General features: G+C 47.0%; 1 protein-coding gene across 4 annotated transcripts in view; it reads left to right on the plus strand.

The window, feature by feature from the left end:
* DZIP1 (DAZ interacting zinc finger protein 1) overlaps nucleotides 1-16,149 on the plus strand; it is a 45,765-nt gene that overhangs the window by 28,456 nt on the left and 1,160 nt on the right. For 2 of the 4 annotated variants that reach the window (XM_036011224.1, XM_036011225.1), the window contains 8 exons: nucleotides 951-1,013; nucleotides 5,138-5,280; nucleotides 8,412-8,574; nucleotides 8,873-9,002; nucleotides 9,618-9,671; nucleotides 11,001-11,194; nucleotides 12,423-12,553; nucleotides 14,215-14,389. In XM_036011224.1, coding sequence (XP_035867117.1) covers nucleotides 951-1,013; nucleotides 5,138-5,280; nucleotides 8,412-8,574; nucleotides 8,873-9,002; nucleotides 9,618-9,671; nucleotides 11,001-11,194; nucleotides 12,423-12,553; nucleotides 14,215-14,389 — 1,053 coding nt within the window. The remainder of the gene's footprint in view (nucleotides 1-950; nucleotides 1,014-5,137; nucleotides 5,281-8,411; nucleotides 8,575-8,872; nucleotides 9,003-9,617; nucleotides 9,672-11,000; nucleotides 11,195-12,422; nucleotides 12,554-14,214; nucleotides 14,390-16,149) is intronic. The other 2 variants (XM_028526459.2, XM_036011226.1) reach the window with 2 other exon arrangements.

Genomic DNA, 16,149 nt, shown 5'->3' on the forward strand with positions numbered 1-16,149 from the left:
CTCACACGTGCTCTGGGGTCTGCTGGCAGAATGAAATGACCTCTGCCCTGTGGGTGCAGGTGCAGAGCTCCCCAGGGAGGTGGCGCCATGTCAGTCTCCAAGCCGAAGATGAGTGAACCGTGCACCCCCCCTGGACGAGACTCCAGGTTACATTTCATTCTGGGTCTGATGCCTGACTGCCGTGTTAAACCTTCGGCCACAGCCTGACCTTCCTTGGAAGGGACCTACTCTTTATTGACAGAGTGGGGCTGGGCTTTACCCAGGCTACCTGTGGGTTTCCTGCGTCTGCACAGTGACCTTTGTCTTCCCCGCCACTGCCCTGGGGTGGGATTGGGACGAGGCCACCTTCATCTGTCATTTGTCTGCAGCCTTGCCCTGGTGCCTCTCAGAGCAGAACTAGGTCTTGAAACATGGTTTGGGACAGGGAAGTATTGAAGTATTGAGGAATGGATCTTAGTCCTGGTGTTGTCCCTCGGGCTCCTGGCCCTAGGGACACCTGTTTTTGTCCTTTACCAGCCTGGCCCTACCCCCTGACGACTCTGGTGCTCGTGTTAAGTGGGAATCCGGGGCTCGGGAAGTTTTTTATGGTTTTTATCTTTGGGGGTGGAATGTGTTCATTAATTTTCTATTTAACCACCCAGTCCAGTAGTGTCCTCGTGCATTAAAAGAATCCTGCCAGGCACGAGGTGGATGAATGCAAAGCCTTCATTTAATTATTTAAAAATATAATACCCTGAGAGTGGAATCGATGGGAAATATGGAGAAAGAGCTGACGCCATGGAAAAGAGTAGCTTTCACTGACTGCCTCAGGATATCGTTTCCCAGGAAATTCTTGCTCTCTCAGGCATGCTTAGCGCACTGCGGAACTACGGCTTTCAACGTGGTTTGAAAGGAAACTAATTGCACTTTGCTGTTGTCCTGTCTGTGCTGTCCTTGTGTTTCCTCGTCAGTAGAACAGGCATTCTCGTCGCACATACTGGAGCCAATAGAAGAACTTTCAGAGGAAGAAAAAGGTAACAGAGGGCTTGCTCAGGGCTCGTCCCTGCACAGGTGGTCTATCCAGATGCTAAAACCCAAGCCTGGAAAATGCGACCCAGGGGTTCTTATCACATGGTGTCAAAATGAGGGAGGATGTTGAGGTTTGGATCCTATTTTCAATCTGTGTGCAGTGCATGGTCACCCTGCTCCCCTACCGTGCTGTTAGATTCCTCCCTGCTTTCTTTGTGTTCTTAGCTCCTTGTGCCAGGGAACTTGAAAAAAAAATTTAAGCCTTTATATCAGTACAGATATTTTCTGATCGGATGACAAGTTAACACATATTGGGCGCCAGATACTACAAAAATATTCGTGTCACCGTGGTTATTTCTCATACCCTGGATCCGTGACACGAGCTCATGGGTGACGTGTCCACTTCAAACATCGTTTTTAATAGAAAGGAAAGCATAATATTTAAGTTCTGAATGTGGAATATTTAGGTGCAGAATAATGTTTTTGGTGGACTTTGGGAGCTGTTACGGGTTTGGGGAGATGCTTAAAATGTTGCTTACTCAGCTTATTCGGCTGTTCTCAAAATTATTTTCTAGAAATTAATGTTTGAAGCTTATGAAAGTCATTGTACATTATTAAGATACTTTCTAATGCTAGACTTAGAGTTTCGAAAATTATATTTGAATCAGTTTATCATAATTTTCCACTTAGTAATACTAATGCTTTATCATCTATCACTTCTTTAGAAGAAGCAAACTCTTAATATTTATAAGGGCACTGATTTTTTCACCTTTGTTAGGACGAGAAGTAAAATGATATATTCTAATACATGAAGTCTTAATATTTACTATAACTTCCGTGTTCTAGAAGACACTTTTTAAAATTTTTTCAGGAGGCTACAAATTGAGAAGTGACTAGATCAGGGACATCCGTAACTATATGTTGTGTATTTTCATTTTAGTTTCAAGTAACGTGCTTTTCGTGCTTACATGTCATTTATTGAGGCCTGGAACACAAAATGTCTTATTCTCTGGAGAATTCATGAGATGTGTCAGGTTCATTAAAGAGGTCCAGACTGGAGCCTTGGGTCATATAGTTCACATCCATTTAAAAAAAACAAGTCAACTAGGTTCCAAGAGGAATCGTGATTGGTCCATCGTCACCACCTGGGCGCCAGGTTCCACCTGCTGCATCATCCTGCCCGTGTTTCTTTTAAGAGTTCTTCTACCCGCAACACATGGGGCGTGAGGTTGGGGTCACTGACCGCAAACACCATCGTAGATTGTTGCCACATTTGGAGACTCAGAGAGGGAAAGAAAATCTTTGCCACCCTCCTTGGGTTCAGACGCAGCTCTCGTGGGAGGAAGTACCGAGGGCCATGAAACACACCCCAGAGGCCAAAGGCAGCGTGACAGAAACGGTGACCACATCCTGGCAGGGCCTTTGCAGACCCTGCCCGCCGGCAGCAGGTTAACTGCCACCAGAACATCCCGCAGCCTGGGCTCACGTTTTGCAGATAATGCCTGTGCAGCCAGTCCCTCCGGCAGGGGTTTGCAAAGCACGGCCATCACCAAGAAGCAGCTGCTCGGGAAGACCCTTCCTGCGTCCTTCCCTGTGGACGGTTGTGGAGAGGCATCCTTGATCTGGCTGTGTGTATGGCGTCAGAGTGTGAGGGCCAGGAGCGGGTGTTAGAGGCCATTTGATTACTCAGAAACTTGCAACGGGGACGAGGAGCTTGCCCCAAGTCACTGAGTTTAATTCATGACGAGGCTGGAGTTAAGTCTGGGTTTTCTGCTTCCCATAGTTGCATACGGAGAACAGAGTGATGGAGCTGGTCCAGGCTGTGTGGGACCAGCTGGCGGCCTGAGGGGTCTCTCTCTGGTTTCAGTGTCCTCCTGTGAAAAGTGAGGAGGTTCGTTGCTGCCTGACAAAGTCCGTTCCAGCTCAGAAATTCTGCTTTCGGGTGTTACTGTTTGCTTTGTGCTGCAATTATTTGCTTCCCACAAATGCCGTTGTTGTGCCTCGGATAGAGCTGATCACGTGTAGGCTGTTGTGCCTTGGCAGTTGGCTTTCATAAGCTTTCCCCTTTGCCATAAGAGGAAGTGCCGATGTCTAGAAAGTTGTCTTCTGTTCATGTTGGTGAGCAGTGCGTGCTTTAACTAAAATCTTTCACGATTTTTGGTTTCCAAGTGATCAATTCCATCTTTACCTGAAAACTTGAGTGTTCTTATTATTCTTCTTTTTCCTGTCCACTCTGCATCCTTCCATCGGCCAGCTACAGCTTTGTAAGAGTCTTTCCAACCAAGGGCCTTCGAATGATTCATAAAGGGCTTTCCAAAGCCACAGCCAACGTAGAAAGGGAGTTGGAAAACAGAAGGAAACGTTTAATCCGTGGTCATTGGGGAAACTAAGTCACCAAAAGGAGTTTGTCCTGGTTGAAGGTGAACCCGGATCAATCAACAGTGAATTCAGTGACTGTTACCAAAGACCTTATAACTCTTCCAAGATGTGACCGTTCCGCGCCACCCTGGACCTTGCACGTCTCCTTATGTCCCTCTCGGCACACAGGGCCCACATCTTTTCTTCGGGCTGTGCTTCTGCGCGGCCCCTTGTATATCCCCGAAACTGGCCAGAAAGGTGATCTCTGCAGGACCAGGACAGGGCATGTCTGTACGGTAACACCATGACTCCCAGACTGTCTCCTGGTTCCTCTTTCTGTTTTTAGCCCTGGATAGTTGTAGACTCGGTGGCCAGCTAGCAGCCAAAGTCAGCCACACAGCCGTGGCTGTGACCAAGCCCTCCAGATTGTGATGTGCGGTCAGTTTCTAGGACAGCAGTACCTTTTCGGGGTGGTTTCAGGATACTGGAGAACAGAGGCTGGAAAGACGGCAGCCTAAGTGCCGAGAGAACAACATTAAAGATGACTTCTGACCTTTAATCACACGTAATCAAAGGAAATTTTATCATTTTGGTTTAGCAACCCGCAGTAGCGAAGATTAGAGAAGCACCATCACGCAGGATATTTCCTCTTTCTTAATGTACAAACAGTAATTTGACTAATTCCGCTGTCAGCCAAACCGGTTGCTGATGAGCATAGTCTCCACCACTGGAATTGGACTGGCATTTAGAAAACTTCTTAACCAAAGGCATTTATTTGGCTTAGGGTCTGCAAATCCACATGCCCCGATACCTACAAATTCCACCTGCTGAGGTGGATGAGGCCACCGGGGAGGGGAAGGGGTGTCTACAGCCCCAGCCCCAGGCCGTGGCATCTGGTGCCACCCTGACGCGGTGAAGTGCCCCCCTGCTCAGAGATTAGAAGGCTGGACTCCAAAATGAGAGACGCTGCTGTGTCTCCCGGGTCAGCCTCTGGGCCTTCCCGAGGGGTCGCAACTGCCCCGAGTTGGGTCCCTTTCATTAAGCTTTCCGTTTCCTGGGACGTCGGACACTGCTTCAAGGTCACGTGATGACACCCCTTCTCGAGACTCGCTTGAACTAGGCGTGTTTGAGTGAGGGAGTAAAAGAGGAATGGGCAAGGAAATGCTAGAAGAACCTGGCCTGTTATTTTTTTCTTTCTTTTTAATTAAGGGTTGTTTTAAACAAAGTGTGCTTTGCCTAAGACTTCTGTTCACCTCTTTTTCATTTTGGTAAATATTTTAAGAAGGATATTTTCGCATTTTGAAATTTTATATAAACTTAACTTCTACTAAATTTACTTTATAAATACTTAATTATTTAAAATGAGCTTTTTCTTCATAAAATGTTACATAGATTCTAACTGAATGTAGGAGAAATGAATTATCCAGGAGCAATAAAATAATTTCAGAATAAAACATTAAACTTCTAAATAAGGTTTTTTTCATTGTGCTTCTTTAGACACGCACTTCTTGCATTATTTATCTAGCTATAATTCGGTTAAGTGATTAAGAAAGAGTCTCTAAAGACATTTGAAGTGTTGCACCTGACTTAACAACATTTTAAAAGCTGCAGTACTTAAGCATTGTATACATGCTGAATGACTAAAATATCCCCAAACCGAAAAGATTACAGATGCTCCCTTGCTGCTTAAAAGTTGCGTATTATCATTTTCTACTTAGAGGTTGAATGCATTTGTTTGTCTTTTAACACGTTTTTCAAAACCTCATTTCAGGAAGGGAGAATGAACACAAGTTAAATAACCACAAGAACCACTTCAGGAAGGCTTTGAAGAATAACCCTTCTCTCACTAAGAAAATAAGAACAATCTTGGAGGAGAGTTTGGTGCGAAAATTGGAAACCTTAGGGATTAATGCGGTAAGTTCATTCACTTTTGGAATATTCGCTGGTTTTGTTTTGTTTTGTTTTCTAAATAAGAGAGAATCAGGGACGAGAAGGAGGTATGTGAGTTGTGTCCACGTTGGGAGACTGGAGGTTAGTGCACCACCGTTCTGACAGCCTCATGGGTGTTAAACCATTTACACATAGAAACGCGTCTCTGAGGTGAGGGACGACATCACCCTCCCTTCACAGAGGGGTGAAGGAACTTGCTTCGGGTCACAGCTGGTAACGAAGGGGCCGGGCTGGCCCCTGGACAGCAGCGGTGCTGCTGGCGTCCAGCTGTGAACTCCAAACTGCTGCCTTCTACGGCGTCGGCACTTAAGCCGTCCTTGTTAAATGAACGGATGAGTGAATTCTACTTCAGTGTTTTTGCCAGGTTGAATAGTTCCAGTACATGTGATAGATAGATGATAGATAGATAGATAGATAGATAGAGATATACATATTCTTTGCTTTCTACCTTTTTATTGACATGCATAAAATGCATGAATCTTAAGGAAGCAACTTGAATTTGTATACCTACACGTATGTATTTGCGTATGTGTGTGTGCATACAAGTTTGTGTGCAAAAGTACAGAGGTGGACGAAGGTAGGTTTACAGTTGTTACAATGGAAAATAATACAATACTTAATCAATAATGGTACAAGAATAAACTCTGGTTTGCATACTCACAATTGTAAACCTGCTTTTGTTCACACATGCATGTGTGTGCAGGCACGTGCACATGTATAGTTGGTTGTGCATGTGTGTTTATGTGTATGAATGTATTGGTGTTTGTGTAAATAGGTCTGTGTATACACACATCTATATGTCTATATAGGTGTGTGTGTTCACATATGTATTCCTGTGTGCATATGCATGTACGCATACGTGTGTATAAGGATTTGTCGGAGTGTGTGTGTGGTGATCTGTAACTACCACCCAGATTGAGAGATCAATCATTTTCAATACCCCAGAAGCCACTCTTTTGCCTTTGCTTAGTGACTATCATCCCTTATTCTTCAACAAGAAATAATGGCTATTCGGACTTAATTTTGCTTGTCCTTGAACCTCCTATGAGTGAAATCATACGTCATGTAGCATTTTGTGGATGGGTTCTTCTGCTTACGATTTTGTGTGTAAGATTCATATCATTTAGCAGTGATATCATTTAGCAGTGATTTGTAGTGTCGTAGTTTATTGACTGAACGTGTACATTTTACTTATTCTCCTGTTGAGAGACATTTAGATTTCTGGTTTGAGCCTCTTTTTGACCATGACATTCTTATACGTAGCTTTTGGCCGACACGGGCATTCCTTTCACTGGATACCTATGTGGGAATGAACCTTCAGGGTCTAAGAGTATGCATGGTTCATCCGAATAGGTATAACCAAATAGTTCTTCAAGTTTTTCTCAAGTTTGCACCAATTTACACTATCCCTATCCATGTGTGAGAGTTTCAGTTGCTCCACATTAGTGTTGCCACTCTTTTCAGGTGGATTTTGACCACCCTCAGGGCAGTGGAAATCAAACATGTTCATGAATGTCAGTAATTCCCACGTGAATTGCTTTATAGTTTCCGTGTTGGCTGTTTGCATATGGTTTGGGGGTTTTATGTTTTATTTGGGACATTTCCTTTCATCCCAAGGTTACATGAAAACATGTATTGCCTTCTGTTCCTGTCAGGGCTTTAACAATTAAGTTTGGAAGCAATGAGTTGGAGATCTAATCTTATTTCCAGTTGGATCAGTTGTCCCCAAATCATTTGTTGAGTAATCCATTCTTCTCCCATTTATTTGAAATGGCCCTTTTATCATATATGGAATTCCTATATGCATTTGGATTTTTCTTCTGGACTTTCATCTGTTTTATCCCGCTTTTTTGTATTCCTTTGCCAACAGCATACTGATTTAATGGCAGTGGCTTTGTCCTGTATTTTAATATCTGCTATAGGCCATGCCTCGTTCATTAGTCGTCTTATTTCAAAAAGTTCTTGGCACTTCTTCCATATGTTGTTTTCCAGTGAACTTTAGAAACAGCTTCTGCAGCTCCCCAGTAAGCCCTATTGGGATTCCGATGGGAAAGGCCCTAAATTCTGTGCACTAATTAGGAAGGACTGGCGTCAGGATGGTACTGGGTATTTCCATTCAGCAGCAGGGCGTAAGACGATAGGCGAGGAACAGCTGTGCATGCAGACCGGTGGTAGGTCCATGAGGATCGCGTGTGGGACATGCAGTGAAGGGAAGGAAGAGGGGATGGAATGACTGAGGTCAGAGAAGGTTTCTCTGTTCTCCCTGGAGGCTGCGCTGGATCCGATGATGATTGCTATCCACAGCGGGGGGGGGGGGGGGGGGGGGGGGGGGGGGGGGGGGGGCGGGGCGGCGAGGCCCCTTCCTGTGGAGGAGGGGAAGTGTTGGGGTGATGGGGGAAGTGTTGGGGTGATGGGATGCGGGAGCACGTGTGACACTGTTCCTGAATGAGCGGCCTTTTAACGAGTCTTCCTGTCATCAAATCCAGGTGAACGTTCTCAAATTACCTTTTTAACTATGCTATATCCATAATCGGAAACCTCTGACGGCCTTCTTTTACTTATGGCATAATCTTGAGGCTTTGCACGCTGGCGTTCAGTCCCCTTTTCTCCTCTTCGCCCATTCCCTCGAAGCATCAGTCCCTGGACGTGCCTTGACTACCTCCCCTCAATCCCTGCCTTTCCTGCCCCCGCCCCAGGCCCTACACCCCCCACCCCAGTACTCCCCTGTTTCACTGTGACTCCACCCATCCTTCAAGGCACAGCCTGGTCCTCCCCTCTAGCCGCCTCTGGCCACTGGCGCCTCCGATAGCCTCTCTTTGTGGAACGCCTGTCACCCTTGTGGGCTCATTGGTCCTTACCTCACACCTTGCATTGCTGGTCAGTCAGTCACACACGCATTCTGTGCATCCACAGCCGAGTCCTGCTAACCAGCCACAGACAACACACGCCTCCACACACTATGTCATATGTTGGGGCGTCTTCCACCTTACATACGGCAGAAAGCGTGAAAGGTTGGCACAGTGAATGCTGACAAATGCACATGAAATGAAAAACATCCCAGGATCATTGACTGACTCCGCATTCTATTCCTTCAGGATACACGCGGTATTTCAAGCGACCAGTTGCACAGAGTGCTCAGAACCATGGAATCCAAAAGACGTGACCTGGAGAGACAGATACCTAACTTCCAGCAAATCCGAGAAACCCTTGAACATCAGGTCAGCTGCAAAGTCGATGAGAGGGCGTCACTGTCTTCGGGTAAGCCTGTCTCAGCCGCCGTCTCATGTGTGCAGGTGGGAGTCGTCAAATCCACCCACCTTTTCATGGTTTCAAATGGTTCCCAAACTCTGGCACTGAATTTGAAGCTTTATTACTGTTTGAACCACTAAGTGTTGTCAGGTTTTTAATTTTGTTTTTACATTAACCCCCCACCCCGTGGTGTGGGCTGCAGACCCTAGAGACGGGCTGGCTGGTCTCCGCGCCGGCACAGCCAGGGTTGCGGTCTTTCTCCCGCGTTTTCCTGCAACGGAGACTCATGAGAGGCACGCTCTTCCAGACAGGAACTCCGCTTCTCACCTGGACACCTTTTCAACGGGAGAAGCGTCCAAAGCAATACAGTTCCCTCCCAAAAGCAGGCAGTTGGTTAAACAAAGACCCGTTTTCACGGAGAGAACGTCTGTGCCAAAGTGAGTATTTCCCACTGCTAGAATGTGTTGACTGCTGTGTATCTCGGTCAGCTCGGGAGGCCCTAACAAAACATCACGGACCAGGCAGTTTGTTTGAACAACAAAACTCATTTTCTTGTACTTCTGGAGGCTGGATGCCCAAGGTCAGGGTGCCAGCCGGGTCATTAAGAGGTCTCTTCCGAGGCTGGCAGATGGCTGCCCTCTGGCTGCTCTGGCCTGGCAGGGGCGGGGCGGGAGGGGGCGATGAGATCTGGGCTCTCTTTGCCTTCTTGCAAGGACACTAATCCCTGCATGGGGCCCCACCCTCGTGACCTCAAATAAACCTGATTCCCTCCCAGGGGCCCCATCTCTAGATGCCATCCCTTTGGAGGAGTAGGGCCTCGACACGTGACTTTAGGGGGACACAGACGTGGAGCCCACAGCAGTGGTTTTAGCACCACGGAGAGTCGCAGCCGCCGCGTCTGCCCGCCTCTCCCTGGTGTGTGGAGACTCACCCCTGCTCGTCCCCTCTAATGTGCACCAGACGCACAAATCACCGATTCCATGGAATTTGTATTGAATTACATTACTGACTCATGCTGCTTGGAAGTAATTCTCTGTTGTTTTTTTTTTTAGAATTAAGAAAAATGTCACAGAAGATCATTTTCCCAGGAAGTCTTCAAGTATTACGTGAGTACTTGGGGCGGGGAGGTCATTTAAAAACCTCTTTTCGCTGACCATTCCGTTCATTGTAAACGAGCATGCTCATTACGGTCAGCCGAAGCCCTGGCCGCTCACTGTCATCATTTATGTGTTATTCCTCTGGGGCGATTCCTCGTTTCTTCATTAGTTTTTGCATGATTTAATAGCGCTTGTCGCATGGCGGCCTCCATGGAGACGTGGGACCACCGGGGTCGCTTCCACGATGCCCCTCGGTGTCCCGTAGATTCCAGTGAGCTCGATAGATGACAGGGATGATGATGACTTTTATCGGCTGGGTCCGTGCCGGTGGGGTCAGGGGATACTTGAGCAATCCGAGGCTCTCTCAGGACACGGAGACTCCTGCCTCAGTCACTCACCGACTCTGTGCCATCGATTCAATGGCTCACCAGTCTGAGGGCTCAGTTTTCTTATCTGTAAGATGGGCTGGTGCTGCCTTTTGCACAGGATAGTTTGATGATCTAACAAGAGCATAGGAAAGGGGCTCAGCCTCAGTGTTTGGCACTCAGTACATTATAGGTATTAGTGTTACTGGTGAGGAGTAAAACGAATGTCATCATTAAATTTCATCATTATTGACTTATTCCAGAGATATTGGTGCTCTAAATCTCTTCATTGAGGCCTCATGTGTGCATATATAAAGTAGAGACAGTAGAAATATAAGACGGTAGAGACGATCTAAATAATGATTTACCCTTCAAACGCACTTTTCATGTATACAACGTCACGGGAAGAGCTTTATTTCATGGGACTTGGTATAACCGAACAGTGTCCGAAATCCATGTGCTTGGTGAGTCCTTTTTAAACGAGTGAACACTGCTCTGAACTTGTATTTCACCTTTAAATGGGGTGACAACGCATGTGACAATATTACAAATACGATTGTAACAGCACTTTTTAAGATGCAGTGTAAAGACAAGTTATGAATAATGACACTATTTTAAAAGGTGGAGTAGTTTATTGCCAAAACTATTTTTTCCCCCACTGAGAAAGTTTTCTCGGCCAAGTGAAAACCAAGAACGTTAAGAACACACAAGTTAGGGTTTGGAGGAGAACTGTCGTCCTTGCCTCCGTGTTGGTAAAGACGCCGCATGGTGGCAGGTCCGGGTTTGACAGGAGCCGTCAGCCTTTTGCACAAATCCTGGGCCTTGCCGCCACCTCGCCCGGTGGCCGCACTGGCATTAGTTATGCGCCTTGGGAACTACCTGAGAAAGTTCTTACCTCATGAAGAGGCATATCGCTTATAAATCCTGAGACTTAAGAATACACCGCTCCCTGTTTGGGTTTCGCTTTGTTTAGGACACCCCCCTTTAGCTCCGAGGAGGAGCTGGATGCTGGCGACCTCATCCAGGCCTACACGTCCCCAGACTTCCCTCTTGTGCAGCTACCCAAGAACAGCAAGAGTGCCTTCACAAGGAAAATTGTCAAAAGCGACACTGACTGGACCGAAGGAAGTGAAATCGAGGACTCTGATATTTCTCCCAAGCCCACGGGTGAGCTCTTGCTGCCACTGAGAGTCCTTGGGGAAATGGTGCGCGGGGCAGTGGTTCCCGACCAGGGGCACCACGCACTGGCAGGCGGGGCTGGACGGACGCGCAGGAGAGGACGGAGGGGAGGACAGGGCTTCTGCAAAGCTGCCGCTGCCCAGGAAAGTGGGCGGGGCTTGGCGGCACATTGATGTTCAGGTGATAGGAGAGGAGGGAGTCAGGAATGCCCAGGTGTGTTAGTTTCCTGGGGCTGCTGCAGCTTCCATGAGAGAAATGTCTTGTCTCAGAGTTCCAGAGGCCGGAAGGCCGAGGGGGGCAGAGTTGGTTCCTTCTGGAGGCCACAGGGACCTGTCCTGTGTCTCTGTTCTTGGCTCTCGGATGGCCGTCTTCCTATGAGTCATTACATCGACTTCCCTCAGTGAGTGCATCAGGGTCCCACTGACCCGTTTTTTGTAAGGGCACCGGTCACACTGGGCTGGGGCTCCCCCTCCCTAATGACCTCGGGTTAACCCGACTACCTCTCTGAAGGCCCTGCCTCTGCATAAGGCCACATTCTGAGATGCCGGGGCTAGAGCGTCAACATACGCGTTTGGAGGGACACAAATCAGCCCATAACACTGGGTGACTGAGAAGGGCTCTTCTAGTACATTCTGTCACCTTTTCAGGGGGGCAGGGGCTGTTCGGAAGGGGCATCAGGTCCAAGTCTGAGTGCTGTTCACCTGCTGAAGGGCAGGGGTGCTTCAGGCTCACTGTTTACAAAGAAATTCTTAAAGTAATTTTTTAAAGTATGTTTTAACCATATCTGCTGTAATTAGTTTATTGTATTGCATGTAATTTATATATATGTATATTTGTATAATTGTGTAAACTATTAACTAATTCATTTAAAGTAATTAATACTGTTTTTGAAAATACCCAGGTGAGTATTCCTTTCATTCAGGTTGCCTCCCTGAAATGAAGGTTTCTGATCAGCACTTGTATGAGACCATCCTCCTTCGATTTAAAATGAAAATTTTACTTCTTCTAGTCTAGAGGATCGTTATATCTTTAAAGGAATCATACGTAATTTAATGTAACATTTCTAACCCTCAAAGCACATCCATTGACTTTATTTTAGTAGTCCATAGTTATTTGCAAAGCTGAGAGTCTTTCAGAGTTGCTCGTTGGGTTATTTTGGGACTGAAGATAGACACCAGTTTTTAAAAACGTTTCCTATTTTCTGTTGCTCCTACAGGAACCTCCATTAAAACATTAGCTGAAAAAGTTGAAAAGACAGTTTCAAACCAGAGAAATGTGAGCAAGCCAGTTGGTGGGATTAATGTTGCGGAGGCGTTCATCAAAAGAGAATTCAGAGAAGAGCTAAAGGTGAAAGCACTTTTACCTGCTAAACACCCACGGAGAAGTTCATCTTTCAATGAATGCATCTTAATGTTATTTTTCGCCTCGTAGAGGTTGAGATTTTTACCTCTGCTCATTTTCAGTATCGCCTTTTCCCTCCTCCCACAGACCATCAAAGGTAGTGGAGTGATAACTGGCGACAATATGTCACATGCTTGCTTCCCAGGTTTCCCAGCTCTCAGAATCCTGTCCCATGTATTATATCGGATGTTTGCAGATCTTAGGTGATTTGCACACTGAAACTTGTTTTCTTTTTTATTCTTATTTATTCTATTACGGTTGTCCCCCCATTTACCCTCCTCTGTCCAGCCCCCCACCCCATAGTCCATCCCCGCCCTGTTGTCCGTGTCCGTGGGTCATTCATGCGTGTTCCTTGACTACCCCCTTCCCCTTCTTCCCTCTGTTTCCCCCCACCCCCTTTCCTCCGGCAGCTGTTCCCTGTTTCCCTGTCTCTCATTCTGTTTCATTCATCAGGGTGTTTTCTCCCTTAGGTTCCTCTTATAAGTGAGATCACGTGGTATTTGTCTTTCACTAACTGGCTTATTTCACTTAGCGTAATGCTCTCCATTTCCATCCACGGTGTCACAAAGCGTAGGAATTCCTTCTTCTTTCTGCTGTGTAGTATTCCATTGTGTGGATGAACCAGTTTTTTAACCTACTCATCTACAAATGGGCACTTAGGCTGTTTCCACCACCCAGCTATTGTAAACAACACCGCTGTGAACATCGGTGCCTACGAGTTCTTTTGAACTGGTGTCTCGGGATTCCTGGGGTATATTCCCACCTGGAAACCTGTGACTGCCCGGAACCTGGGGCCCTTACATCTGAGTCCGGGGATGTTTCTGCTCCCGTGGTGTGACCTGGGAATAAAACAGGGACTCTTCACCCCTGCTTGGCAGTCAGTGGAAAAATCCTTCCGAAAGGTGTGTGAGCCGAGCCGGGGGCAGAGCCTGAGCCCCCCGGCCGGAGCAGAGGAGAGGCCCTCAGGCATCCTGAGCTGGTGGGCACCCAGGACACCGCAAGTGCTTCTGTGGATGCGGGTCTCCCTGCGCATTTCTGGGCACAGCTCCCGTGATTGACGGAGGCCTCGGGCAGGGGTCGTTTTCTCTTGATTGTTCACTTAGATTGATTCTTTCCCTGCTCATCTGTGGGATCTGGCGAGTTCTGTCCAACTGAGTTTAGTAAGTTACTGCATCTGTGTTACGCAAGCCAAATACAACAAAAAGCCACGGGTTTCAAGGCCGAGCTCACGTGTCTACCTTGGGAAGGGTGTGGAGGGTCTTACCTGTCTCATAGGTAAGAGCTCCAGAGACGGCCTAGCTCCTGTGTTAAGGAGCACCCCAACCTCACTTCTAGAATGTAGTGTTTCTGGAGTTTTCTAAATTCATGATTGGCAGAGCAGGAAACATGGCAAGAGACAAAAAGAGGGGCCCCCCTTTGCTTTCAAAGACGGGGTTCTAACTCCACTTCCTCGCGCCCCAGACGTGACCGGCGGAGGGATCCTCAGGTGCCCAGCCCCCGCTCACTCAGTGTCGGCGGAGCTGGGTCTGGCGGACGGGGGGAGGGATGGAGGGGCTCCGCCGGCGCCCCGTCCTTAACAAGCCTTGCTCTCCGCCCGTTTCTCTCAGTGCTCAGATGTGGACGACGACGACTGGGACATATCATCCTTAATGGAGGACAAGTCCCTGGGGAAGAAAGACGGGAAGGAGCAAAAGGAGCCCCAGCCCGTGAAGAAGGAATCCCATTCCACTCAAGTGCCAACTGCCTGGGGTGCTCCTGTCCTTCCCGGGCCAAAGGGAGAAGGTTCGTTGCTTTGGTGTCGCGCAGGAGCTCGGTTCCCTCTCCAGTTACTTGTGTTTCGTCTTTATAAATACCTAACTAAACGATGCTGACTGATGCATCATCAAGGCCGAAACACCCTGTCGGCATAACAAAGGCCTTGGTGCTTTGTGTTACTTTAATAAGGACTGAATGTGTACAGCTTGACTGATTTGTGTACGTTAGTTATTTTTATTTCATTTCAGGCCTAATCTTTAGTATTTAAATTTTATATTATTTTTTAAAGATTTTATTTATTTTTAGAGAGAGGGGAAAAGAGGAAGAAAGAGAGGGAGAGAAGCATGATGGGTGAGAACCTCTCATGCGCTGAAGTGCAACCCAGGCATGCACCCTGAATGGGAATTGAACCAGCAACCCTTTGGTCCACAGGCCAACACCCAATCCGCTGAGCCATGCCAGCCAGGGCTAAATTTTATGTTAGTTTTCAAAATGCCCATGTAAATACATATATACTCTTTATGTAGGTGCCCTATAGAAATTAAAATTTCTGATCATATACTTGAATGAGACCTTTCCTTTGGCATAGTCTTGCTGAATTATTCTGGTTATGTATTAAGTTATTTTTATTTTCTCTGAAGGAAGATTTCTCTGGTGACATTATAGCCAGTGGGATAAGTGGCAAGTGATGAAATTGTCCCTGGATAAGTCCCGGAGTCTGCATGAGTCCAGTGACTTAACTCTCGATGGAGTCGATATTTGAAATTAGAAAATATAGCCCTGGCTGGTGTAGCTCAGTGGACTGAGCGCGTGCTGTGAACCAAAGTGTTGCAGGTTCGATTCCCAGTCAAGGCACATGCCTGGGTTGCAGGCCATGACCCCCAGCAACCGCACATTGATGTTTCTCTCTTTCTCTCTCTCCTTCTCTTTCTCCCTCCCTTCCCTCTCTAAAAATAAATAAATAAATAAAATCTTTAAAAAAAAAAAACAAAGAAAATGTAATTTATATTCTTCACCAAAGTAACTGCTGTGCGTGGTGAGAGTCCCATCGGACAGAAGGGCCCCTCCACCAGCACGGCCTCTGCTGAGCACCTCCCTGCCCGAGGGACGGAGTCCTACACTGACCATGACTCCTGGACTGCCCAGCTTTAGGCGTTAGCTGTTCATGTCCTGCTAAGACAGACGAAGATTTGGCCCATTTTCTCTGCTCACTACATCTCTCCCGCCCTCTCGCCAGTATTTTTGTAGCCATGTTTGCAATTTTGAGTTAATGTGTGTTCACGTCAACCATCGCTCTGGCCGTATGCAGCCGTGTCTCTCGCCCACCCCACTTTGTGAAATGAGCCATCGCTGCCTCTGCCCTTGACCTCGCCCTTTCCCTCCACCACTGTGTCAGCCTCGCCTTCAGTTTCACACCGTCAGCTCGTAACGTCGACCTCCGTTCTGGAAGTGTCATTAGGTGACCAGAGGTGCTGTGTCTGAATATCGATCCTAATAGTTGCAAAACCAAGGCTGTGTTTGCAGTAGAGTGACTCTTAAGTTCACAGGGCAGAGAGGTCTGTCTGAATCCATTTCCTTTCTCTCCTCCCAATGCCATGGCCTCAAAGTACACACACACACACACACACACACACACACAATCTAAAATTGAACTCAAGTGGAATTTGAGGCACCATACCATTTCAAGTGGCCCGAGACAATTTTTAAGTTCATTTACCCTAGAAAACCTATTTTTACCATTTAATCCCTAGTTGGTTTGTTAGCTTTGTTCTTTTTGCTTTACCGTC

Source organism: Phyllostomus discolor, chromosome 11, assembly GCF_004126475.2.
Source record: "Phyllostomus discolor isolate MPI-MPIP mPhyDis1 chromosome 11, mPhyDis1.pri.v3, whole genome shotgun sequence".
NCBI classification, from domain to species: Eukaryota; Metazoa; Chordata; class Mammalia; order Chiroptera; family Phyllostomidae; genus Phyllostomus; species Phyllostomus discolor.